At 32.9% G+C, this 27,832-nt stretch overlaps 1 protein-coding gene across 5 annotated transcripts in view; it reads left to right on the top strand.

Moving 5' to 3' along the window:
- The first annotated feature begins 73 nt into the window (after positions 1-73).
- Positions 74-27,832, top strand: part of LOC119066747 (POU domain protein 2-like) — an 80,930-nt gene continuing 53,171 nt past the window's right edge. For 3 of the 5 annotated variants that reach the window (XM_037169372.1, XM_037169373.1, XM_037169374.1), the window contains exons 1-3: positions 74-201; positions 8,549-8,893; positions 12,681-12,716. In XM_037169372.1, coding sequence (XP_037025267.1) covers positions 87-201; positions 8,549-8,893; positions 12,681-12,716 — 496 coding nt within the window. In that variant the 5' untranslated portion in view covers positions 74-86. The other 2 variants (XM_037169376.1, XM_037169375.1) reach the window with 2 other exon arrangements.

A 27,832-nucleotide genomic window follows, 5' to 3' on the forward strand; every position in this document is an offset into this window, starting at 1 on the left:
ATTGGATGCCAGCCATAGCCCCCACCATTCTCGTTTATTTTATTTTATTTTTTTTTTTCAAATTTAAAAATTGGTTTTGTATAGTGATGTTTAGATGGACGGTGTGTGGTATAAAGAAGTTTGCATATATGTTTCTGGAGTGTAAACGAACGGGGGGGTACCGAAGAGATGGCGACGCGGTAACGAATACCAATAACGAAGGTAAACTTTTTAGTAACATTGTACATTTTGATCGAAACGCATGTGTCGTGTAATGATGATGAACAAAACAGTTCGGAAGTTTATGTGAGGAAGAAGAAATGAAAACCACGCGGCGGCTTTATCGGTCCGAATTATGATTTTCGTTAATACTGTTGTGTATACTAGCAGATTTAGATAATTTTATTTGGAATTATTCGGCAAGAAAATTCGTGTATGAATATGTGTCAAAGAGACGTAAAGATTTTAGCGAAACTGCCATTTGGATTATTCTAATAAGAAATGGGATTGACGTTTAACGTGTGAACAGATACAAAAATAAAATTCCAATTGGATCAAGTGTTTTTGAATGTGAATATTTCTTGTATAGAATTTAAATAATCGAATTAGATTCCGGGGATATGTGCAATATAGTGTGTGAATAAGGTATCCAATTCTAAGGAGAAAAATCAAAATCTTAAGAAAATTTACGTTCGAAAAAATTGGAGATGATAATATTCTAATATACAGTCGAAAAATAAACAATTTCTTATTCGATTGATAAATAAAAATTTATTCAAAAGATAAAATTAGTTGGAAAATATATAAAATTCAGAAACAAATCGTATAACCGTTACGTATCCATACCGTATTATATGTATACGTCGCGTAAATAGTCTAAATCGTTTCAGACATTGATTTTCTTTCATTCCACAAAGAAAATATAATAAAAGAAAAGTGTTTTATTGATTTTAGCTAATTTTCTTTTCTTCGGAGCTTTTGCTTTTGTGACGGCATTTCTTCGTTCGTGTTCTTTTCTTGATTGTTCTCATAGTGTATCCCGAGGTGTATCCTACATCTATCTATACGTATAACCCATAGTAAAGTTTTAGTGTATGGTGGCTGTTAATTTGATGATTATGGGAACATTGACCCATACACAATTTTTTTTTGTATGTCGATTTTTGCAGTGTAAGGAAAATCTTATTGTGGTAAGAAAAGAGAAAAAAAAAACGAAACTTCTAATTTTTTTTCTGGTATGTTTGGGTGGATTTTCAGCACAGACATAATAAATAGTAAAAGTCGATAGCACATGGATAGAAACCTTTTGTTATACTTTAGGGAATTCTAACAACTTCGTTTTTTCTGGTCAAACTTCATAAGTTTCTCATTTGAATGGGAAACTGGTGGTTTTGATATTTTCACGTCATCGCGGTCGATAAGACTTTTAAAAGCTGATAATATCGTAATTAATAAATGGTGTCGAGATGTTTCGATTGGGAAAGGTGACAGCAGTTCATTTGCTATAATAAAAATGTTGACAGTGTTAATGAAGACTGCGACATCGGAATCTGTAAATTTTTTAAACTTGTCTTTTCGCACGAGCCTATGGGTGACGTTTAAACGTTCTTGCTGCTTCAATTTTTTTATTCAAAAGTTTAATCTTTTCTTCTAAAGCCATTGACAGTGAGTAGCACTCCGTGCTAGCTACTCTTGTGCAATTGATCACAACTTTTAAATTCAAAATTTGGTTACCTTTTTCTACCATATTTATAATCATTGGGTCTTTGAGATAGCCTGGCATATAGTTCGACACCTCCTTCGATGTTTCTTTCAATCAGAAACTATTATTTAATGAAATTCCAAACACAGTTTCATAGTACATAGTTTCATATTGACGATAGAACAGGCTAAATAAGTACTAATCAAGGAAAAATGATTTCATTCTTAGTGTAAATTTTTGTGACCCATTGAACATATCTTTGGCCAAGGCATCATTTAAATCATTTCTTTTATCATGCAGCCATGGCTCATTTTTGTGCAAATGTTCACAAAGGTAGATCATGTTGTCTTTTGTATTTTCATTTCAAAGTAATAAATTTAAGAATAACCTCCAATGATGGATCCACACAAACAATATACCTAGGGAACTAAGGATTTACTGTATCGAAAGCTCTATTTATGGCCGTAGTAGCGGTAATGAGTTTTTATCATTTTTGAGTGCCTTTCCAAGAAATTAAATGGTCATCCTGCGATACGGTATCGGCGATACCTCATAACGTATGATTCATAATGCTTTTATCGTATATATTTCTAAACGTAGCGCTTCGCTAGTAACGTATATGCAGACTACGTACTAATTTTTTGATAGATGACCGTGTGAATGATCGGATAGCTTTAGAAATATAGAAATTTTAATGGAACGTTTCAAAGAGATGCCTAAATATAGGAAGGCTAGATATGTAATTTCGCTTTATCATAGAATCATTTGACTGAAATTTGGTCAATTTTTTCGTATTGCGTGTCGAAAATTTGTGAACGCAATTCTATAGTGAATGCTTCAAGACATTGTAAGAGGTTGCCCCTTTGCTCATTATTTTTTTCAAACTTTAACAAACAAAAATCATAGCACGAAACAACTGTTCAATCTATTACTTCGTTGTTCTTTAAGTTATCTGCAATGTTTGATGCAGAATCTTTCACTTTGTTTGTTGTGACATACGTTTTGCAATTATATAAGACTCGAGAGTCAAAGTTAGATATGATTGTTTGTTTTTGGTGTCGCTCTCGCTAACAGATGAATTAGAGTTACGCAAAGAAATCGTTCGATTGGTTTTGGAATCGCTGATCAGAATACATCTGCATATCACACCTTCACAAGACCATTACTTGAAAGCTATGTAAAAAAGTGTTTTGGCACATTGGTTCTCGGTGCAGAATGAACAGAATCTAGAAAATGAAACAAATAAACCCTAAAAGTAAACCTTTCATTCCATCATATAACATTATTACTCGAATTTCTTATCGTTTCACAAACGGTTTACATCACCAGTGTCATCAAATCTTTTACTTCTTTTGATCGAAATATTTTCGATAAATTGAGACGAAATCTTTTACTTCATTTGTTTTTACAAACATTTTACTATAAAAGATTACATCAGTCACGGCTGATCGGTTATTTTTGTCGTCGATGTCAGTAACAGATGATATAGTCATACGGTTTAGTTCAAGGGTGTCCAAAATAATTGAGTAAGCTAATTAGTGATATGACATAAATTAATATTAGAGTTGAAGTAAAGGTGCTCTCAACGTTTCTATAACCAAACTCGCAGCATTTAAAAAAAATCATTTTCGGTCAATATTATAAATTCGATGCATGATGCATGGAACGTGTCTGTAAATAACAAAGCAAGAAAAAGAATCTTCACATAAAATGTTATGTTAAATTACCATCCAAATACACACACCGGGTTTTTGTTCTTCTTCTTTGTTGTTTCTATAAATTTTTATAAATAACAGCAGATAGATAATAAAAGTAAAAAATTGTGATTTGGCAGGTGATTTTTCCGACCGTACTACAACTATGGGCAATAATTTAAAATGTCGCACCGTCGCACGCACAAAAATATAATTTCGGTTTCATTTATGGGATTTGAAAATATAGAAAGAAAAAGGTTTCCATTTAAGGCTTTTATGTATTGAAAATGGCAATTTAATCAATTAAAGATATCAGCAGGTAGAAATGTCGAAGACTTTTCGAAACAAATATAATTCAATTCAATTTTGCAGATGTTATTCATTTATTAATGTAATCATCGTCGTCGAATGTGCATAGAGATAGACATATTTTTTCCACCGAAAAAACATTAGGCTTCAATAAATCAATCAAATTCAATTAATTTTTCGTCTTTTTATTGGTGTAAGTATATATAAAAATCAAGACCCAATTTCTGAAACTAACACACATTTCTAATACATTTCACAACAAAAAAAAATGATTTTTTTATTATTGAACACCATAGCGACTAGCGACACATATATTTTATCGTCTTATCAGTTTGAAATGCCGCTCTTTGCTCATACACATTTTGTTTGACTTCATTAATATTTAACATTTTTCAATAAATTAAAAATGATTATACAAATTCACCTTACATTTTCCACTTGAAAAACATTACATATCAATATACCTGCTAAGGTGATTTTTTTTTCACATATATTCTTCAAATCGTTATCATTATCAACCGACTTGCTTAATAAACAAATTGTGTAAATAAAATATTTATTTATTAAGACGTATGTAAAATTGTTTCGTAAAATTTCATTATAAATTGATAAAGTATTAAAGGAAAAAAAATAATAAATTGAATACAAGAAAGATATCATATCTCGTATTTGTCATACTCATACCTTTTATAGAACAATTTGTTTAAAGACGATAGAGAGTTAAAACGCTAATGAGCTATTGATGTTTAATTAGATCTCATGTGATGGAATGAAAATTTTTCTTTTGCGATACATTTCGTTCGAATAACGACTCGATGAATCACTGATGATTCCTGATTTGGTCCTGTTGTGTTGATTCATGAGCGAACGTTGAAGTGTTTGTTTAATTAAAGTCGATCTAAGTTAATTAACAATTAATTAGTGAGATTAACTAGATGTTTTATGTGTACGATGTTAATAGGAACTGCGATACATGATTGATTCTCGCGATTTTCAATATAGTTCACCACATATTATTTCGACTAAAAGTGATAAAAATAATACCAAATCGTTGACCTCTCTGAGCTACAAAATAGTAAGCGAAACAACTTTAAAATTGACATAACACGCGTCACAGAATTCAGTATATTGATATACTGTATAATCATTGAATCTGGTACTTCGAATGTTTATTCATCTTTTTGACACAAAGTCTTTTACTTCATTTGTTCAGCATCAGTTTTGTTATATGTTTAGTCTCGAAACACAACACGTCACATTAGCAAGTTATACGAAAAATGAAATCTCGTTCATTTGATCCGTTTCACAATGTGAAATTCACATAGGCTTTTGCTGGTTTTTGTTTTAAACTATTAAAAAAAACTTCTACTGACATCTCGTCAGCGTATTTGAAACGGAGCAAAATCAATGAAATTTCATTCTTGAGAGAATTATTTATTTAACATAAAAGGTGCTGCTTACATAACATTTGTTGCTTAATTTACACAGCATATTGATCAATCCAATGGACATCGTCGTTACAAACACAAAGTCGAATTCAATTAACCTTTTTACAAAACTCAAAGGTGGCTACGTCAAGAGTCATAGATATGATTATTAATTATATGGATATAGTCTTTGTAAAAACACTTTTGGACAACTGCTTGAGGAACGAATTGTCTAATTTCACTTCACGGAAAAATTCAATAACGCTATCACCGAATGTTCCGCGTTTTGCATACCACAGACCGCGAACGCACCAGTCTCTCTCGCCGAATGATATGCACGTATTTTTCAGTGTAAAAGGGGATGCATTTGCGGTTGATTCGTTAATTTGACATGTTTCATTTCTGCATTTAAGAGTCAAATTGCCGAAACTTCAGATGATTTTATTAACTTTGGGAACAAGTGGTCTCCGATTTTAATATGTGATAACTTGTTGGATTCGTCTTTCAAATCTAGGGAAAACATATCTTCCACTTTTTCGAACAAAATTTATTTTCTGCAAAAAGCTTTCAAAAGTAAAGACCTGCAGGTAGAATATACGTACTGGCTGGTGTCAGTACATCCACGAGAGTTATGCTAAAAATATAGCAGATGTTAATATTCATATATGAGAGAGTGTCTCGTTAATTATTGTTGCCACTGTTCATTAAACTATTTTTTGTCTTACTATGCACGCTTCGTATTGTCATTATTTTACAAATTTTCGCCATCTACCTATGATTGAAGGACGTAACTTCAGCTCGAAACCTAACTCCAGCTACACATAGTGACGCGAACGAGACGTAATTCAAATTTTTCATTTGTTTTACATGTTTTAAAGTGACATCAGAACAAAAGAAGAATTTGAATAAGTTCTTTTTCGCGTTGCTATGTGTAGCTACACTGTAGCTGCTACAGTCAAGAGGAATTTATGTCCACTAATTAACATATTCTTTAAGATTTTGAAACTGTTGAAAGCGTCCTCAATTTTAATACAATTTGTGTTACTCATTCCACATGCTTTGCCACATGAGTAAAGCATTACTATGTAAGTAATATAACCTGTTTCGCAGATTTCTTCATATTTCCAAAAGTGTTGAAAAATTTAGACAAAAATTAGTTAGAATCTCAGTCTTAACACCTGTTTTTTGCAAATTGCCATTAGTGGGAAAATCGATTTTTTTTTTACAGGAAATTCGATTGCAAAAACAATTTTATACAACTCAGCATCATAATGTGCCAAATCAGCACGCTGTGGATGCCTCTGTTGCATGAAACGTTGTGTGAAACTCGGTGAAAAGTTCTCTATTAGGTACTAGATGTGTAATTGTCACACGAGGCCGCAGGCACTCGATGTCATAAATAACTATTACGAACGAAATAGATTTTATTTTGATTTATTTTGTCACAAAAAATGCTTTAATCTATCTAATAAATCGAGACTTCTCTCTGTGAAGACTTATTACCACAATAATACTGTTACCACTCTTCGTTTATTAAATTTCAATAGTTCCGTGTTAACAACATACCATGCAGAATAATTTTGTAAAACGTCCGGGTGTGTATTGTTCCCTTGATTGACTCACAAAACCGAACAAAAAAAACCAACTATTTCATCAGCCAAGACCATCTATGTCATTAGAGTAAATCGAATTCTTTCTGCTTTTATCAGAAAATTTAAATCTAATATCATCAAACAAAACCGCCCACGATGTTTGATCATTTTCGTAAACAGTAAATCGCTTCCCGATTACACTTAACAAAATTCCGAAACCTTAAAATAACATCACACACACACAATGTTCACAATTTGAAAAAACATCGAATAGCACAGCGGGCGTATCAAAATGAAATGTTCCATTAAATTATTCACTTTACTGATGATTAAAATAATTATTTTTATGAAATTAATTTTTATTAAATCCATTTTGCATACACAAAGAACTTTTCTAACGTTCGTTTTTTTGTTGTCCTTCCTCACCGCCAAACATGCCACATAACACCACATATAGGTATAGTCACACCGCCGTTATATTTTTAAGATTTCTGTTTTGAACCATTTTTTTTCCTCTCGTATACGTTCGATGATGATTATTATACATGAATTATGTAGCCAGAATTTTGATCAATGACAGTACGCGATGATTAACACGCGATTAGACGAAGACAAAAATCGACCATCGGCAGGGTATTAAACCGTATTCACAGTTGGATGTCGTGTTTTTTTCATTAACGATTAAAACCAATTTTTATGAATGAAAATGTTTTATAATCGCGCGAAATAGTTAGCTGTGAAATTGGATTTAATAAATAAAAAAAAATCTTTTAACTCTTTGGGTCCGATTTGGAAATGATGCGGTCTTGTGGCTTCTGGTTGGGAGTGTAAATTGGTTGGAGTGTAGATAAATAAGTTTTTTTTTCTCTCCATCTGAATGTATAAATTGGTTGAGTGTGTTTAGGGAATTAGTTCCGTTCCGGGAAGTAAATGTCTTTTTGATTTGTTTTGTCGATTTAGATGTGGGAAGATGAAAGGAGGTCTTAGACCTACCGCATTGTTTCAAAATGCCGAGCGAAATGAAAGGATTTCGTGGAAATTGAGGCGCTTTCTCACGTACATTATCTTCATCGTACGCTCAACATGTTTAAAATTGCGTAATGCGGCAGGGGCACCGCATTACTGTGCTGTGATAAGAATGTGATCTCAGAGGGAATGCTAAATCGAATTTCGGTTTCCATTGTATATTCAGCCGTAGATTAGTAGTGTCGTCCTCCTCACACATTAAAGCAAATTACTCAAATTAAATCCATTAAATACCTATAGACCGAACAGACATGCAGCCGCAAACGATAGCTGGATTTTTCATTTGCTATTATTAATACAGATTTCTACTATCAGACATAATTGTGTCTTGGTATAACACTCATGTTCGTTAAACCACTAGATAATGTGAATGGCATGCAATAATTTCATAGTTATGTGATTTCATTCAATTACAATACGAGATCTCAAGTGTGAATTTGTTGTTTGTTAACCTCACTGCGCCAGTTCAACAAATAAAACGTAGTTTACTGTAAATAAGCAGAAAATGACGGAGAGAAAAAAAATGTCAATTTTGTTTGGATATAATGAGTCGAGATAAGTCATTGCAAAACAGTATAGGTCAAAAATTCCATTTGATATTAAAAGATAAAGATTTCTGAAACAGTTTGAAATGTGAACAACTGCTAGTTTGTGTTGATACAAAAATTTTTAAAGAGAACTCGACAGACTATCGACTTTTACACAAATACTGATCTGTCTCTGTGCTGAACCACCTATTACAGATTTAACAACTTAAATTACTGACTTAAACTCAGGACTGACAATAATTTCCATTTCTCCACTATTGCCTACTTTCAGATGTACCTTTGTGCCACAGGTTTCACCACAAAAAGTTATTAAAACAAACAAATCAAGTGCAAACAAGTGAATCACTTTTGTATAAAAACGGAAAACAAACAAAAATATCGAAAAAAGAAAACAAAAAATTTCCACAACTGTTGGTTAAGTACATTATGCCTTTGCTGGTTGCACAAAGAAGTTCACATGGTGTGGCATTAGACCACAATCACAGTGCAGCAGGCACCACCGATCAACCGTTGGATTTTACCATGTCCAAATTTAAAACATCCACAAGACATCAATTATATCGTCAATTTTATAGAACCGAAGATTCACCACCGTACGACAAACACGAAGAAGAAGGTAAGGGCATTTTTGGTTGTTCGTTTTGCTGGCTTTGATTTTAGTTTATTTAAATTTTTACGACCTCTACGAACGTAGCCTTTGCATTTTACATACTAAAACAACGGAATAGGCTGGTATTTTAACAGCGTCAAAACGAAGTTTGTTTCCTAGAGAGGGTATTGCCTACCCATACGGAAGTTGACCATTACATAGCAATTTTCCACCTGCGAAAATATTTTTTTGGGTTAGTCCAATGTGGAAATCAACTTTCGTTTGGCGCAGGTAGTAAACCAGAATACATTGGATGCTGCTAACTTAGCAGTGATAAGTACTTCATTACTTTTGAAACAACTTTGTGATACTCGCAGAATCACTCGTGTGTTTTTGAGCGACTTGCTTCGGCAACCGTTTTTCGACAAGTGTAGAGCTTGTAATGTCGAGCCAAAGGCGATAGTAACCGAAGCTTGTTGTTCAAAAACACACGAGTGAATTTTCTTTCAAATTGTTTCCTTGTAATTAATTACTTTCGCAGCATCCAATCTACTATGACAATGATTGGATGAATGAGTCAATTGACGATCCACAAACTCTATCTGAAATTCTGAAGAGGTATCGTTCTGCGTTCCAACACCCTTTCCAGTTGATACCATTTTGAGAAGCTATTCTGTACTAAAGGCGAACTATTTCAAATGATCGTAACCCAATACGACAGACAATCGAATCGATTAACTAAACCCAACATTTTCAATAACTCCCCAATGATGCACGCGCTAAACCGAAATTGAAATTAATCATAACATTAATCGTCATCATTGTAGCGGCACAATGTTTATATCGATGTTATTTAACACCCAATTTATATTATCTCATTTTTTTATATTATGGCTGATGTACCACATAAAACACCTTAAACCGCTTGTAAACAGACAGATGACATGATCTTTAAAGAAACTCATATGTCACGACTTCATACATCATGCCACACAGTGTATTAAAGGGGTTTTTTATACACATATATGGGAAGAGAGATGCTGTAAATGCATTTACTTCAATTTTCTTATTATAGAACCGAGACCCCCGATCAGTGGAAGAGATAAAGGGCGCGTTTTCAATGTTTCATAGAACGGAGAAGAAGAGAAAAAAAAGAAACGATTTAGGGTGCATATTTTATAAACCCTTTTTTTATCGTACGCCAGGAGAAGAAAAGAGTTTTTTTATCGTATGAAGTTTCGATGGGTTTTTAAAGCTGTGATTATAGCACTTAATTTAGATGTTAACAATATGGGCATGTTGCCTTAATGCGTATAGTGTATGGAGTGAAAGATTGGTCTTTATTTTAAGTATGGTAGTACGCGTGTAAGATTAAGTGAATGAACATAAATGTGGGTACACAATTGGTGGACGAGTTAAAAAACAGTTTTTTTTTTCTCTCCGGACAAAGTACTTTCCACCGTTGAATTAAATTTGTTCACAGCCGAATAAATGATTCATTCGTACTTTCAATAGCACTACGAAAACATTATAAATTGTTGCATGTCATTAATCATTTTTGTTGTTGTTGCGGACCCGCTCGCTTTAAGAACGAAATATCAAAACACAAAACAATCAATTTAAATCGCTTCCAAGCCTAACTTCACACAACGCGAACAGAAGAAGGAAAGACAAATTAAATTCTCGTCGACGCTAATTTGCATACATTTTTTGTCTGTATAATTCTTCTTCATAACCGAAAATATAATAATGTTGATGTTGAAACAAATGTCGCGTTTCTTTTGACCATCACACAATTGTATGAAAAATATTAAAATTTAGAGAAAAGGAAAAAAAAAATTACTTAGAAAATTGCCCAATCATCATTAAGAAACTTGTAAATTGCTATCGGAAATTAAGTAAAAACAAAAAAAAAAATAATTAACCGAAAATGTTGGGTCGACGATTTTACATATAACAGAAATTGTCTGTGTGTAACCAACAGGTATAGCGAGGAATGTATCAGATTTTTACCATAGCTTGATCAAAATGTACATACAAGTATGTAAAACGCTGTGCGTTGTATTCAAACGCATTTTTGTCACTCACTTCCTCACCTTTGTAAATATGTTTGTTGTTTGGATATTACAAGACTTTAATGTGAGAAATAAAATGTTTTTGTGATATGGATCTGGGTAATTTGGTGTACCTATCTTTTTGTCGAAATTTTATTTGATATTTTTTTTTGTTGTTTTTGTTTTTGCTGGTTGATTATTTTAATTAGACAGATGTTACGTTTCAAATAATTTGCAAATTTATTATGCAATGGAACGTATTAGTTACCTACTTCGAAAGAAATGGGTTGCCGAGGTGTAACAGAAATCGAGGTAAACAAAAGGTTGAATGAATTTCATAATAATCACCGCCCGGTCGTCAGATAAATTTAGATGTGAATTACAAATTTCATAACTCATTATTATGGTTATTGACAGTGTGGGCAGAATGAGCACCGTTAAGTATAAATGTCCGAGCCTTTCAATTTTATCAAGGTTTTAGAGTGACTCATCACATAGTCACATTATTGTAAAGGTGCCTACCGCGTACATAAGCTGTTGGAGGAGCAGTCTTAAAATAGAATCCTCACCTATTGACAAAATTTTTAGTCGATAGTGATAGTATCCACAAAGTTATGATTTATCAGGCTGAGATGGTCTGCGCTAGACCGTCAAAGATCTAGTGATCCTATTCTATCTCCCATCTCATCACACACATTACACAAAATCTCGTCTCGTCTGTGATCTAGCTACGATAATAGGTCGAGGTATCTCGGAAAGCAGAACTACATGACCGCCTGTCATTCTGCGTGAAGAAATTTGTAACTTTTGGACGTTTTATCTATCAGGGAAATTGAATAAGACACATTTGAGGTTGTTGGCGTCGTCGTATGCGCGACCGAATCAAAAGCCTGTAATCGTTACTGATTCTTAGGGTTTTGATGTTTGTCTTGAATGTGAATTCCAAACCTGCGTTGTTGTAATTTTTGTGTTGACAGCAGAGCCAAGTTTACAACAGTACTCATTTTAGAGAATGTTAAGAATGTTAGAGAATGAAATTCTGAATAATTCGGAAAAATTTCCGAATAATTCAGAAACATTCCGAATAATTCAGAAACATTCCGAATAATTCGGAAACATTCCGAATAATTCGGAAACTTTCCGAATGATTCGGATTTTTTTAGATTCAAAATTCCCCAAAATAAGCCTTGTATTATTCTCTCTATCGTTCTAAACAATAAGTTCTTCTACGGTGTGTCACTAAATTATTTTATAAAATTGATTTGGCCATAATTATGACACTCGTACTGCACCGAATTTTGTCAGCTGGTTAAAACTGGACTGAGGCCGTTCACTGACAAAAAACTTTTCAGATAATCTTTCCCCAGGTAATGTAATTTCTCATACAAAAACAGCATTACCTGTCACAGGTAATGTGATTTTTATACGAAAAATTACATTACCTGGGGACTGGGGACAGAACTGTCAACGTTTTTCTCAGTGTTTGTAACCATGAAAAGAGAGAATTTTTTTGAGCTGCCCGACAGCTGGAACTATATGTTTTTCATGAACAGTGTAAAATCGAAGATGTGGGTCCGCTACTTCGCAATTTTTTATGGACGGCTGTAGGTTTCAAAGTTTACTTACCTATAAAAAATCGGTTAATTTGGGAGTCATACCGTAGAACAACTTTTTGCTTAGAATCATGAGTTGCATCGATTAGAAATAACTTGTCTGGATTACCCAACGTAATTACTAATTTAAATTCTTTTCCTTTGCAGTAACAACCGATATCGAAATGCGAGAAAAGCAATACGGTAAGTTTGATGATCTAAATTAAAATCGAATATTATTTCCAACGTAAGACATAAGAAATGTTTCTTTGCCACGATTTGTTGCATGTTAATTTTAATCTTTATTCTTCTTAACATGCAAAAAAATATTAAGAAACAAAAAAAAATTATTCACAGATCCGCGATTATGTTTGACTTGAAAAAAAAAACGAGAGCAATAAACACCTAATGTGATTATAATTACTATCATAAAGGCATGGTAATAATATTCAGATCTTTTGAGTTGACTTTCTTGAAGATTGAACATAAAATACTTTCATGTGTTATTTAACTTCATTATACGTTCTTTGTATAACGTTTGAAGAGGGCAGAAAAAAAAGCTAAATTGGAAATTTACATCTGTAGCACTTTGATTTATTTTAACAATTAGGAACAATAATGGATCTTAATTTTACTCATTTCGCATATTGCTTGAGATAAAAATGATCATTACATTTTCTGTCTCGGAATTAATTTATTAAAACTGCCTCGATATGACTTACAGCATTGTTATTTTAAAACTTTGTTTTATTGGTGTGTTTTTTTCATATATTCTTTTGTTGTTATTCGGTTCGGTTGGTATTGTTTCTTTTTTTACATTCTATCCTTTCACATTGACTGCTAATTGTATTTACGTTAACATTTGCACTGTGCTCGCAATCGCAATCAACCAACATTTTTATTGTCGAAAGAAAGACCTTGGCAAAGAAATCATTTAATTTCTGTAATGACTAAATTACAATCCTAAACCTGATTCGCGATTCACTTGCTACGATGAGAAACATTTACCTAAAATCTACTGGAAACGCTCCGCAGTGTGTATACGTACTCTCCATTATTGGTCTTTATTATTTGTCTTATTCTCGTGAAATACATTTCCAGTTTCCATATATAACTCACAGTATGTACGCATATCGTGTAAATAATAACAAATTAAAGGTGGAGGAGATGCAAAATATAATCAAATTTATAGGGCGTTTGTAATAATGCAAAATCCTGTCTGCTGTTGCAACAACGGCCGTGCAGATATTGAGAATATTGAAAGCAGAAATTAAAGTTATTAAAGTTATGAGACGAACTTTGGTCAGCTAGAGCTTATCTCGTAATTGGATTAATGAAAATTCGTGAGGTAGTTAAATATTAGTTCGATTACACTGTCAATGTCTTTTCTGCTCTGCTTTCAAAAGATTTTTTTTTCCAATCATCTCGCACTATACAAACGTTCTGCATGGTTTGAAGAGTATACTTCATCTAAATAATAAAATCTAAACGAAATATTCTAACAGTGTAAATCCCATTCGTACGGATCGATCCAATATTATAAATTCTTTATTGGTCAGGGTATGCAGATGATGTTATGTTCGTCTTAACGATTATACTACGATTATTCGATGTATATATAATATAATACGACCGCCTTTATATAGAAGTCTTAGACTTTTTAAATCTTTGCGCATATTATAATCGCCCAGTTTCGATTCATCTCAGTTCGTTCGCAGCAACGTCGTACCACTTTATTACAGTCATTTGCATCTACCATGCTTTAGATGATATGGTAGATGAATGTTATTATAAATGATATGGTTCAGGTGATTAAATGAAATTTGTGTTATTAACTATTTTGAAATTATGGTTCATAAAATACCGAAGGATATTTGAAGATTATGAATGAATCCATTCTCATATAATACGCCAAGGTAACGTAAATTATCAACTCAAATATTTCGCTAACAATTCTTGTTCGTGGAAGTTAGGGAAAACATTTGATTTTTAGATAGGGATTCGTATGCTGATAAAATGGCTTATCAGGTTAACTCGAGCCCTACCCCGTAGAATAGGACGTCAATATATAGTACCCCAACATTTTCATTGTGGAATTTTTAACATTCCTATGAAATACGTGACATTTCTTGGGTTGTTCAAATGTTTTAAAAAAGAAATCGGACATACACTGCCCTAATTTGTCTGAGAAACTTAAGTTTCTTGTGCAAATTATTGCCGACCACTTTTCTCGAGTTAAGGCCCGTCATTGGGAAATGACAGGACAGTTTCCCGAAAATGTATGCAAAAATTTATCACAAAAATTCACCGAAAAAATTCAAAGAAGCTCACCTCTTATGCTTTCCATTGTATTTGGGCATAGTCTCTTTAGGTCGCCAAGGCATATTTGAACACTAAAACACTTTTTATTCGATGCAAAAACAAAAAGTTTTTTTTTGTTTTGTCGCGACCAAAACACAGAAAATATTTCGACACAACTGTGACACTCCGCTACTATAAGTACTGGAATGAATGTTTGCTGTGTTCACTTCGGCGGTAAAATATCTTCATTCAAAAAAGTGTCGGACATATTATAAAAATCATGAAACGGTTGACAAAGGGTAGCGTATACTATTAATAATGCTCATCGACCATTTTTTAAAGCTTTACGAGAGCTCAGCGGACATTCTTTCAACGATGGGAGAGCATTTATTAAAAATTTAGCCTCTCGCACTGAGCGTAAATAAATGTTCGTTTCTCTTTAGTAAGCTAAGAAGACTTCGCGAAGTCTAATTATGCCACCTCTTTGAATAAAAATATCGGCTGAGGTCGAATAATTCTCCGCTGAGCTCTAATAATTCTTCGCTGAGCTTTAACAAACCTCCGCTGAGCTCTAATAGTTCTCCGCTAGGCTTCAGGAAGTGTCCGTTAGGCCTAAGGAAGTTTCAGGAAGGCTTAATGGAGCTAATCGGACACTCAGCGGAGATCTGCCAAAGCTAAGTGGAGTCTTATTAAATCATAGCAACAATTATTAGGCATCCACTGATGCTTATTGAGTGTTCGCTTAGCTTCATTGCGTTACTACAACGTGCTAAGGTCTGACGGACTCTTACTGAAGCCTAGCGGAGAATTATTAGACCTCATTAGAGGTTTGTCGAAGCTCAGCGGAGGTTTGTTAAAGCTCAGCGGACAATTATTCGATCTCAGCCGATATTTTTATTCAAAGAGTTGGCATAATTAGACTAAGCGAAGTCTTGCTAGCTTACTAAAGAAGTATGAGAGGTTACAATTTTAATAAATGTCTACCATCGTTGAAGGGTCGGACACTGTTTTGAATGAAAATATTTTACCGCCGAAGTGAACACAGCAAACATTCATTCTAGTACTTATAATAGCGGAGTGTCACAATTGTGTCGAAATATTTTCTGTGTTTTTGTCGCGACAAAACAAAAAAAAAAACTTTTTGTTTTTGCATCGAGTATAAAGTGTTTTAGTGTTCAAATATGCCTTGGCGACCTAGAGAGACTATGCCCAAATACAATGGAAAGCATAAGAGGTGAGTTTCTTTGAATTTTTTCGGTGAATTTTTGTGATAAAATTTTCCATACATTTTCGGGAAACTGTCCTGTCATTTCCCAATGACGGGCCTTAAGTTTCTTATGCAAATTATTGCCGACCACTTTTCTCGAGTTAAGTTTCTGTTTCTTATGCAAATTATTTTTGGCCATTTTTTTGGAGTTAATTTTCTTTTGCAAATTTTCACCGAGTTAAGTTTCTTATGGAAATTAGGGCCGTACAGTCGTTAGCGACCGTTTTACAAAGTCCAGTCATCTGTTATCAACAACGAGCGGAGACGTCTTGTTAGTGTTTACTTATAAATGCAAAATTTGTGTTCGAACTAATGAAGTAAAAGATTTTGCTTCAAACACTATGAAAAAGTTTGAAAAACAGAACTCTCTTTCTTACCACAACAAAAAATGTAAAATGTTTTCCTTCTCATCATTAGGTCAGTTATCGAATGTATTACTTCATTATTGATCTAAGTATTTTCAAAAGATTGAAAATCCTTCAATGGTAAGGACGTTAGGACTAATCAAATTCCTTTTTTAAACCTTCTATAAACGGCAAGCGTATCGTTATGTTATTATAACAACGATTGAATCTGTTTCTTATTTACAGCGTAGCGTTAGTTACCAATCTTCTACTTCTTTTGTTATACTATACATTTTGATGTGTAAGAGAACGCAATTCTGACTGTGTCGATAAATTTTTGTCGTCTTAGTCGATAACAGATGATTGATTGACCAGCACCTAATATTTAGTGCAATCTATTACTTCACTTATTCTGTGATGTCGAAACAAATTTGAACAAAAGACTTTGCATACTAACAACTACAATAAGTCCAATCTTCTGTTGCTTAGTCTGTGCACCGCGTTAACTAATCCAGAATATTTTTTCCTTTTTATTAACGTTCCAAACATGAATAAATTTATAACACAAATTCTTGCTCACGATGTGGCGTTTGTAAATATAAATTTTCGTGTGTTAAAGAGACCACAAAACACGAAATATGTTTCCTTCCATGCAAAACGGTCGTACGGTTATTCAATATGTTTCGGAAAGAAAGGAAATTATTATTATGAAAATGAAACGACCACAGACGCGCGGTGGTGTTCCCGCAGAAGACCACATTAATTTGAAAGAACAAAAGATTTTTTTAATCTTATTTTGTTCATGCTTCTTTATGAGTTGTTTTTTCTTCGGTTCTTTTTTTTTCTTGGGGCAAGGTCATGGGAGAATTTGTGTGTTTTTTTCACGAAACGCTTATACTCTTTAAACAGCTACATACTTTCTTGGCAGTGTAGTTGGTTTGTGTTTTACGTTTTGACATTTTCCTCATTGATGGTCTTATGGTTAATAAATGTGTGCATGTGTGTGTGTACGTTGTAATTAGTTACGCAATATTGTGGTTGTTTGTAATGAAGCGTAGCGAAATTGATGAAGTCATTCGTCTAAATGGCTCATAACACTTCTCTCTGTTCCAATCTTGAATCTCATGCACTTGTCGTGACAATCATCCAAGGCAAATACAGATTATAACGACGTTGCATTATATATGTAAAACGAGTCTGTCATGCATAAAAAATAGAGCTTCAAAACTTCAACCACAGAACGATATTGAATATGACATAAAATTATCTTAATTACACACCATAATTCACTGCACAACATTAAAAACTATATTTTCTTCGTCTTAATTAACAATTATCAATCACTGTTGTGTATCCGTACAATTCACATTCGAATGGTAACTAGAGTCGACATTCAGCATTTCGTTCGTATCCACTGGAAAATGTAGTCACTCTGCGGTACACTCTCGCGTGTATTTTAGTCTTGTTATACATTATTTCACCACCATATGATATTAACGTTGATGCTTCAATTGTTTTGTTTGTTAATTTTTAATCACATCTTTGACGTATGTATTTGTACCATACAACTACTTGACTGAACGAGAAATGATTTACACTAATTTAATTGGTAGATTTTATGTAAATTGAACAAATACACTAAAAATTCACGATAAACTGAACGTCATTGTAAGTCCCAATTAAACAAATCCGATTAGAAACGGTAATCACATCTCATTGTAATTAGTCTGGTACTTCTTTTGTTTAAGTTACGGATCAGTCAAAAAATCTTTCACTTTATTCGTTTTTACATACGTTTTGATATAAACGAGAACACTAGCTCTTCATTCATTGTTCGTAGTTGCCGTCGTTGTTGATAACAGATGATTAGCCTTTCCCGAAACGATTCTTGATGCGCAGAAACGTTCCTTGTTGTGGTTGTTTCAGATAAGACATAATCATAAGCTGATGCTTGCGAAATAAGACCGTATATCTAGTTTTATAACCGGAGGAGTTCCTCACAAGTGAGGTCAACGTCAGCTTTAAATTAAACCCGTTAGCTCTTTAAAACTACTTAGAAAAATCTTTTGATTTTTAAACTGTGTGGAGCTAGGGTAAGCGTTCGCTAAAAGCACAGCGTCCGTCAGTGGACTCTTGTATTTTTCCTAACGTTTTTAGCGAACGAGTGGTTTCCAGCACGAGACAGAGACGAGTTCGCTAAAAAAGCCTCTTAGCATAAGTTAGGAACAACGTTTTGTTTATAGTGTGTCGGAAATAAGCCACGAAGTCGCGATATTTCGACACTAGATAAACAAATTACTTTCCAGTAACCAAGTGATTTAGCTACTCTCTTTCTGTTTGACTTCACCGTCGCTAAGAAGAGCTTCAATAGCGTGCGGCGCACTACGTAAATGTAACAAATTCTACTTTGGGTAACCTGAATTAATGAATTTAATTAAATTATTCGATTAATTAAGACTCTTCTGTCATAGTGAAGTAGGTAACTCGTACTTGGACAGATCTACTCTATTTAAAATAAATTCGACTAATATGTGAGTCATACCGAGCTATACGGCTAAAATTGATTTACTCAATTCGTATCTATATTCCAATCGTGCATAATAATTCGCCTCGAAGTAAGTAGTTTTTCTTTGCATGATGTAACAGAATAAAGAGCAAAAATGTGTGCAAGTTGCAAATCATTGATAAATGAATGAATAAAATGAATAATTTTCGAAAAGAAATAACAAAATTGAAATGAAAATTATGGAAGACGACGCTTTGTAGTTGCGATTATAAACGATATTTTTCTTCATAATATTTCAGTGGGTAATTAAAGGTTGTAAACATTTAATTAATATGCAAAAGCTAAGTGACGCGTTAAGCGAATATAATGAGTTTACAGAATTATTGTATATATCATGCTCATACCTACGGACGTTAAAAGTTTTCATTCAATAATCATTTCACATTTTGTGACTTTCTGAAATGGAAATTTAAGCGCTGAGAAGAAAACCGTCAAAGCAAACAATTAAAAGTTATGTTCGATAAGAGTATGTTTTATCGAGATAAGTGGTGTTTATGTCCGAAATCGAAAAAATATCCACAATGACACATTTCTATGAATAATTTATTTTTTCCTAATTCCGATTCAAAGGTTGGTATGTTTGACTTTAAATGGAAATAAAAAAAACCAAAAAAAAAACTTATTCATAAATAGATAAGAAAACATTTTTTATTACGTTTACCAGTTTGTCGATTCCAGCTAAGAATACGACAAAACTGATTGATAATAACATTAACTCCGCTTCAAAATAACGTGACTAATAATCAAAATTTGAAATAGCACACCTGTGAATGTTTATTATTCACATTTCATTGGGAAAGAGCTTTACTTTCTGTGACAGTTTTTTTTTTCTAATTGACACCGATGACCTTATCAAATTGCTAATTATTGTAAAATTATTCCCTACGTGAAAAATGCATACGATCGTTACGCATGCATAAAATGAGTTGTAGCTATGCAATTTAATGGTCTAAATTATAATCAAATAAAATTACTCATTTGTCTTGAGCTGTAATTAAAAATGCTTCGTTATGGTCAACTAATTATGAGCAAAGCAAAATATTTATTTTTAATTAATTGATTCAACATTATCCGTTTAATATTACTTGGCTTATTAAATGAATTCAATTTGATTGTCGAGTTTAGGTAATTGTGAATCAAATGATCGTAACAATTAAACAATTGTAACTTTGTATGACATTACTTTTTGTCTGAATGGATCGCTGGAACTTTTTCCACTTGTAAATTGAAGAAAAAAAAAACATCTTGGGGGAAAGCGTAAAGGGGATAGCTATTGAATTTCCTTTCACAGTAGTAACAGTAGAGAGGTAACAATTACAATACAAATCGTTCAACTCATTCCACCAAATGCATTATCAAATATGCACAGCATTACGATAACAATGTATGTCTAGTGAATGTATTGTGTCGATAATATGGAATGATAGACTAATCTGGTATGGTAGTCATAATTATGGTGGTAAGTCTTCAGGATTACTACTTCCAGAACATTAACTCTCATGAACCTCCGAAGAACTCGTTACCCCCGAAGGCTCAAAATTCTCGAAGTACTCGAGACTCAAAGTACTGGAGCATTTATAACTATCAAGCAATTTCAGATCTAGTGGTAACACTCCCTACGGATCGTAGCCTTCGAGAAATTGTTGTTTTATGAACGGTTGCTGAATGTGTTGCTACGTAAACGGTTGACAGATACCCACACCTTTTCTATTTACTACTCAATATAATGAGCAAGGTTGAAACTGTTGGAGCTGAGAGTTCCACAGATGTAATTTCATTCAAATTCGAACATTCAAATTACAGATCTTCCACCTTAAGTAAATTTCTTAGTTTTTTCTGTTAAATCCAAGCAAATTGAACTATTAACTTTCCACTTTATCTTATCAAAATCTCACAATTAAAATCCGAAGAAAACTTTAACGATATTCCGCAATTAGTAGCAAGAAAGACCTACAATGAATTCTTTGAACTGTACGTAATGAGGGAGGAGTAGCGTTATGCTTGAATGGATACTAAAGTTCTTATCAACATTTTTTTTAAGAATCAGAAAAATAAACTTGAATGAATGAACGTAGCACTTCGAAAGAAAATTGTTATCTTTTGTGTTCTGAATTTAACAGAAATGAGGCCAATATTTTTGAAAATTGTTTTAGTGTTGGCTCATAATTGTAAATTCATTTTATTAATAGATATTGTTAGGGTATTCACAGCCTACACGTGTAGTTGCGGCGTAGAAGATATGGATTTTCGTCATCATGTAAGAAATTAAAAAAAGCTTCAAGTCCCAAAAGTAAAATCAAGCTTCACTTTTGGATACCACACATGTTTCGAAAGCCGCACTTTTTATGTTTCATAAAATCCTTTACATAACCCAGAATAAAAATAAAGCGTTGTGTTTCGTGTGTTTATTGGCCTCGACTTCGCCTCGGATCAACAAAATACACATGAAAACTCATCTTTTAACCTTAGCTATGTAAAACAAAACTATTGGAAGCTTTGAGATTGTAAAAATAGTTATTTACATGACAAGGGATAAAAGGTTGAAAAACAGACTTTTCCTTTGAATTAGGTTGATATGAGGCGAAGACGAGGTCAATAAACACTAGTCGAAAGTCAAGAGTTCATGAAGTTCGAGATTCCATTCGTCAAAATGAACATTTGGACAGAGGTGCATACTACATTTTATGATCAATGTACGTCTTAACACACATAGCCATATAAAACAAATATTTTTATCTCTAGTGACGTAAACGACTATAAATGACTATAAATGCCAAAGCTGTTTCCGATACACATAAATGTATATTTAGAGTTAATCAGAACTGATACGAATTAATTACTTTCGATTACTGTAGCAAAATTCTAATTTGCATGCAACTCTTTCATTACACAACGTTATTTATTGAATGGAACCACGCCCAGTTGAATAAATATTTTGAAAAACAAATAAACACAAAACCAAAATAAAAAAAAGAAGAAAAATTCAACGAAGAAAAAACTTCATCTCCTTATCCAACATTCATAAACGAAACATGTTCTTGTACAACATCTACAAACATTTATTATGTTCATCCTCCATCCACGCATTCAGTTTTTCGAATCAGTCCATCACAATGTGTTTTGCAAGAGTAATACAGCAAAACCTTTTGCATGCACCCAGCTTAAAAATACTTTTACGTTGTTGTAAATACATATAATCCACAATTTTCTTGATATTTATTTATTCTATGTTCTCATATTCATCTTTTTTACTTTAACATTTATATTTATTTTTATGCTTTTATTTTATAAAAATCGTTTTGTATTATGATGGTTGCTGTTTCAGGTTTTATTAAAAGACTCTCTTCGTTGTTGTTGGGGCCTTTTTTCCTGCTCGTATTTTTTTAAATAAAAACCGCGCGTTCATTGCTTATGCGCATTTTATAGTAACCGAAAAATGTAAATTTGTATTGACATTGTTGATTGAATGTGCCGCGGTCTTTTGCTTTTATTATTATTATTATATGGTTGATGTTTATAGTTTCTTGTTTCGATGCACCGCGCACCGTATATACACATCCATATAAATACATATATACATTTCGTACACTCTCTGGTTTGATTATCGTTACTGAAGAAGTTCAGTTTTTCGTATTTTTTGCCTTTCTTTCGGTGTAACGTTTCGTCATTGTTTGATCTTTTCAAAACTTATTGAGATCCATAATGACACAATTAAGCATTGGCTGATGAATGGTTTTCAGAAGACGGTGGATATACGTATATATACAGTGGAATGTGGATCATCTACAATTATTGATCTACGATCTAGAATGGAATATTGAATTCACGAGATAAGAATTCTCGTGTCATAAACTTTTCAGATTTATTCATTTTACGAGTGGGAACCTATTCGAGTTGAGAGAATGTTAGAGTTCGATGTATTTGGCTCATTAATGCATACAATGGATATGTAAGTTAGTTTCAATTGTCAAACTGTTTTTTCTCGCATAGTGATCTCATGTCAAATTTCAATCAAACGTGTCACAGCGTTATCACTTAATCTATTACTTTTTGATTTAACTTTTTTTTAGAACAAACGTATTGTTCTGCGTCGATACAAAATCTTTTACTTCATTTGTTTTGACGTACATTTAAAACTATAAAAAGAACACTAAGCAGAGATCACAGCCCATTTTTGCAATGAAAGTGTAAAACAGGTATGGTCTATCGTCCGCCCGGAGGACATACAAATTTGATTTTCGTACTTAAACGCACTCATTTTCATATTATTTTGACATAAAATGTGAGTGCGTTTAGGACGAATTCGCCGATCGACCATACCTGTTCTAGACTTTCATTGCATTTTTGTCGTTGCTGTGGATATCAAATGACTAAATCTATTAGTGGTGAGTAATTAAGTTCCTTTATGATCTTTGTAGTCTTTGTCGATGACAGCTGACTTAATCATTCTAATGGTAACTCATTCAGGCCTGTTAGAAACATTTTCTATTCAATGAATCAAAGCAAGATAGCTGTTCCAATCACTAAATCTATTACTTTCTGATTTAACTTTTTTTATAGAACAAAAGTATTGTTCTGCGTCGATACAAAATCTTTTACTTCATCTATTTTGACGTACATTTAAATCTATAAAAAGAACACTAAGCAAAGATCACAGCCCATTTTTGTCGTTGCTGTGGATATCAAATGACTAAATCTATTAGTGGTGAGTCATTAAGTTCCTTTATGATCTTTGTAGTCTTTGTCGATGACAGCTGACTTAATCATTCTAATGGTAGCTCGTTCAGGCCTGTTAAAATTTTTTTGTATTCAATGAATCAAAGCAAGACAGCTGCTCAAAGGGTTGATGGATCATGTATAAAATTTGTAACATGTGAAATCTCTGGTATCTCCTTCTTTCACACTTTTTGTCCATATCTTGCGTCTCTTTCCCACGGCTGACATACTTTATTAACTATCCCTGAACTTCTATTTCAAAAAAAAATTTCGATTTGCTCTCACTTGGATTGAACAATATAGTCGCAATATAGCAGCCACTTGCAGACAAGTCTAATTTTGAAAAAATTGATTTAATTTTAGCGTAAGCGAATTTCGTTATCGACGTTTATTAAGCAGAAAAAAGATAACAAATTTCGTTGTGTCGACTCATTTCCAACAATAAATTTTCGATTGAAACATCATCATTGCGCATTTAAATTAAAACTTATCAGATCGTTCACTTCAATTGTTTGACGACTACACCAAAAAAAAAGAAGGTATACTATCACGTCTATTATACATACCTGTAACCTATCTATTATACGGTGTAATTTGTGGAAATAACAAATTATATTCTTTATCGAAATAAATTTGCTTTTCTATCAATTGGTGTGGTGATAAAGAATTTTTTTCTTTTCAATATTTTTCTTAGGAATAAAAAGTTTAAAATCGATGTTTTTGTGGATAAGGTTTCGGATGAACTCATACCTTTTTACTGTGAAGGAAATCAACATATCATTGAGTTGATAATTTAGTAAAAAAAATAAATATTCCAATAAGGTATGCGATACATTCGTGTTACTTGAGTAATAGATAGGTTACTGGCGCGACAATCGAAATGATTCAGCTAATTGAAAGATTATTAAATAGTCACAATATCACCTGCCTGTCGACAATCACGGGATGTTGCAATATCTTCTTTTAGATTAGTACGAGTATGTTTTCTCTCTCACTATGTCCACTCATCTATTTACTTACTTTTATCATTGTACGTTAAATACATAAATAAAAATCGATGTAATTGATTGTTTTCCTGTACGATTTGAACGAAAATTTATGCAAAATCTTTTTATATTCCCATAATGCATTTGTTTTTCATCGTACACTCCGAATACGTAAATATATTATACATAATAAACAACCATGTGCATCTTCATCATCTCATCCCATTCGTTTCTTCGTTTATAACCATTCGGTTTCAATTATATTGGTTGCTTTATAACGAATCTATGGCCGATTATGATGAACTATATATACGGCGAAAACCGATCTTGTACCAACGAAAATAAAAAATCCATTAAAATGCATATCGCAAACAGGTACACAAAGAGTATAACGAAGAAGAAAACGAAACTTACAACACGGCAATTTACTTCACAGTTTCATTTTACATGTTTTTTTTTGCCCCGCTTTTGTATCTTGCATATGCTTATGATACGCGATGACGATGACTAACAAAGCGCATAAGGTTATTATGTATATTGATCAGGCACACAAAGTAAATCATATCTCCTGATGTGATCCGTACACCAATTCGGGAGCTCCGCCCTGCAGGCCTCTATTGCTGTGTCTATATTCGTATTCGTATGCATTTTGTGTGTGGATAAAGATAAAGCACTGTAATTATGGAAAGTTAAAATAAATTTGAATTTGAAAACAGCAGTCGCCGTATATAACGATTTTAAACAATTTTCGCTGATATTGGATGATTAAAATATTATATTAGGTTTTTTTTGGTCGGTGGTGCTGGATTATTATACGGTCATGTAATTTTTTTTTCACCCTGTCGCTTCATAAATTATGTTCGATAAACTGTACGGTTTTCATAATGCGAAATGTGTTTGTGTGTGTGTGTTATAGTTATGATTACAAATTTGACGTGTTAGCTGCGGATGTGGTACACCACCTTAAATAATAACATTTCCTTTTTGAGATTAAATTATAATTAAATGAGCTCACTACACCTCAATTTAGCATTATATTCGTTGAGCAAACGGACACGGTCTCCCTTAATCAAAATAAAGGTTTATGAATCCACAAGGTTATTACAAAAAGGAATGAAACTCAATTGAATTCGATCAGATACTCAAAATTTCATCTAAAGAACTTTCCGCGTAAAATATTCGTGAAACAGTTTCCATGGTCCAAAATGGAAGCCTTTGAAAGGGTACCCACAAAGTTATTACCTAAATTGAAAGAGCGAGTTCAAACCAGGTGTCATTCATTACAACTTGTTTTCGATTGAGGGACACCGTGCGAAATATCGAAATTTTTCTCATAAGAGTAAAACATCGACGTCTTTCAGTAAGAATGTAAACTCATCAGAAACATCGTTATAAGCACGAAAATACAACAATTCCAATTAGAATGTAGCGTAGCTATAGAATGTCGTTACAACCAAAAACATTCAAATACAAGTTAGAGCTTTATTAAATGTAACCGAAAACAAGCTACATCGTATTACATGCAACATCGTCGTAGACTGTGACTACAAAAGGAAAAGTCTGCCAGAAACATATATAGCACACATATAAGACATATAAATTTGAGGTGAATTGAATTATCTTCACTCTGTATTGGGTTTGCTTCACATAAGAAAAAAAAACTATTTTCAAGTTTCTAAAGTGCTTCAATTTAAGGGTGTAAATTTGTGATATTTGTATAGCTTCGTATACACATTCAATAATAACTGAAATATACACATAGTCCGTATGTATACCTATTTTTATCCAATATTTATATTTTCTCGCTTCTACTAGAAGAATAATGTTTTTTCTCCTTTCGATGGTAGCTAATGTAACGCCACTGAATACATATGTGTAGTGTATATATACACTGCTTGTACCATAGAGGAGGTAAGGACATTATAGAAATGCACAAGAATGAACACATAAAAGCACTCAAAATGAATTATAAAAATTTAATTTTTGGAAATTGTGTGCACAAGATGTATTGGAATGGAATTGAATTTGTATACTACGAAATGAAGTTAACTCTGAATTGGAAGTGTAGAAAATCGATGGATTTTACATTTTATAAGATTGAGGGCACTTGAACTATGTTGCTGTCAATTATATCGCAGGGAAAATATATGAGGTTCACACAACGGTTTTGTTTAACTTTAACGATAGAAGAATTTGTTGAGACGATGGTATGAAATCGAAAAGGTCATTAGTTCTTGTGGACTGACCAAATTTATATCACTTTAAAGTAGAAAGTCTATAAAAAGTATATATTTACAAAAGTCGGACTCAATTGACTGAGAGATGGCGTTGGATAAAGTGAATATCGAGATACTCGCCAACCACTTTTTATTTTTTTTACTTCGCAGTAGTATTCACTTGCAAAGACGGATCATTACTAGAGACAGCCTATTTTTGACCAAAAGTTTTCGGTTAGGAATTATTTTCTTAATTGGGACAATTTAACAAATTCGGGGGCCAAGCATAGAATAGACCCATCTTGATTATCGACGGAATAGACTTATTTTGATTATCGATAAATTTGGGTTCGCCATCATGAGTATTGTTTGCAATTTGCAACATTCGATCATTATAAGGATATTTCGTTGTTCCCAATTTGTGTGCAGTTTGTATCGCTGAATCGGTCTCAGAAAGTGATATTTTTTGAAGTAAATTAATGAACTCTCGTGTAAAAGATATAAATTCAAAATTAATATTAAAAGAAACACCTCTTCGGCTAAAGTGCTGGGCTACACTTTAAATAAAGTGAATGACATACGTTTCTGAAACGAATTTATTGATTATGATGATATTGCACATATGTGCCGTTCGGCAAAAAATACCATATTGAGTATATTGAGTATATTATAATGAAAAGCTGACCGTAATTTTTATTTACCTGAAACTAAAACACGAAACTTCCTCACAACCCATATGCCGTATGCACACAGGCTATATAATCATCCACTAGAAACGCTTTTTTTACAGCAATCTTATCTCCCTCACACTCACACTTATAATATTAATTCTTAATTGCAATTCTTCGAAAAAAAGCGCATTAAAATGCATATATGCATTTACGACAAGCAGCAGTGAAAAAAAGACGAAAAAAACATAAATTC

This window comes from Bradysia coprophila, chromosome IV (genome assembly GCF_014529535.1).
Source record: "Bradysia coprophila strain Holo2 chromosome IV, BU_Bcop_v1, whole genome shotgun sequence".
Lineage (NCBI taxonomy): Eukaryota > Metazoa > Arthropoda > Insecta > Diptera > Sciaridae > Bradysia > Bradysia coprophila.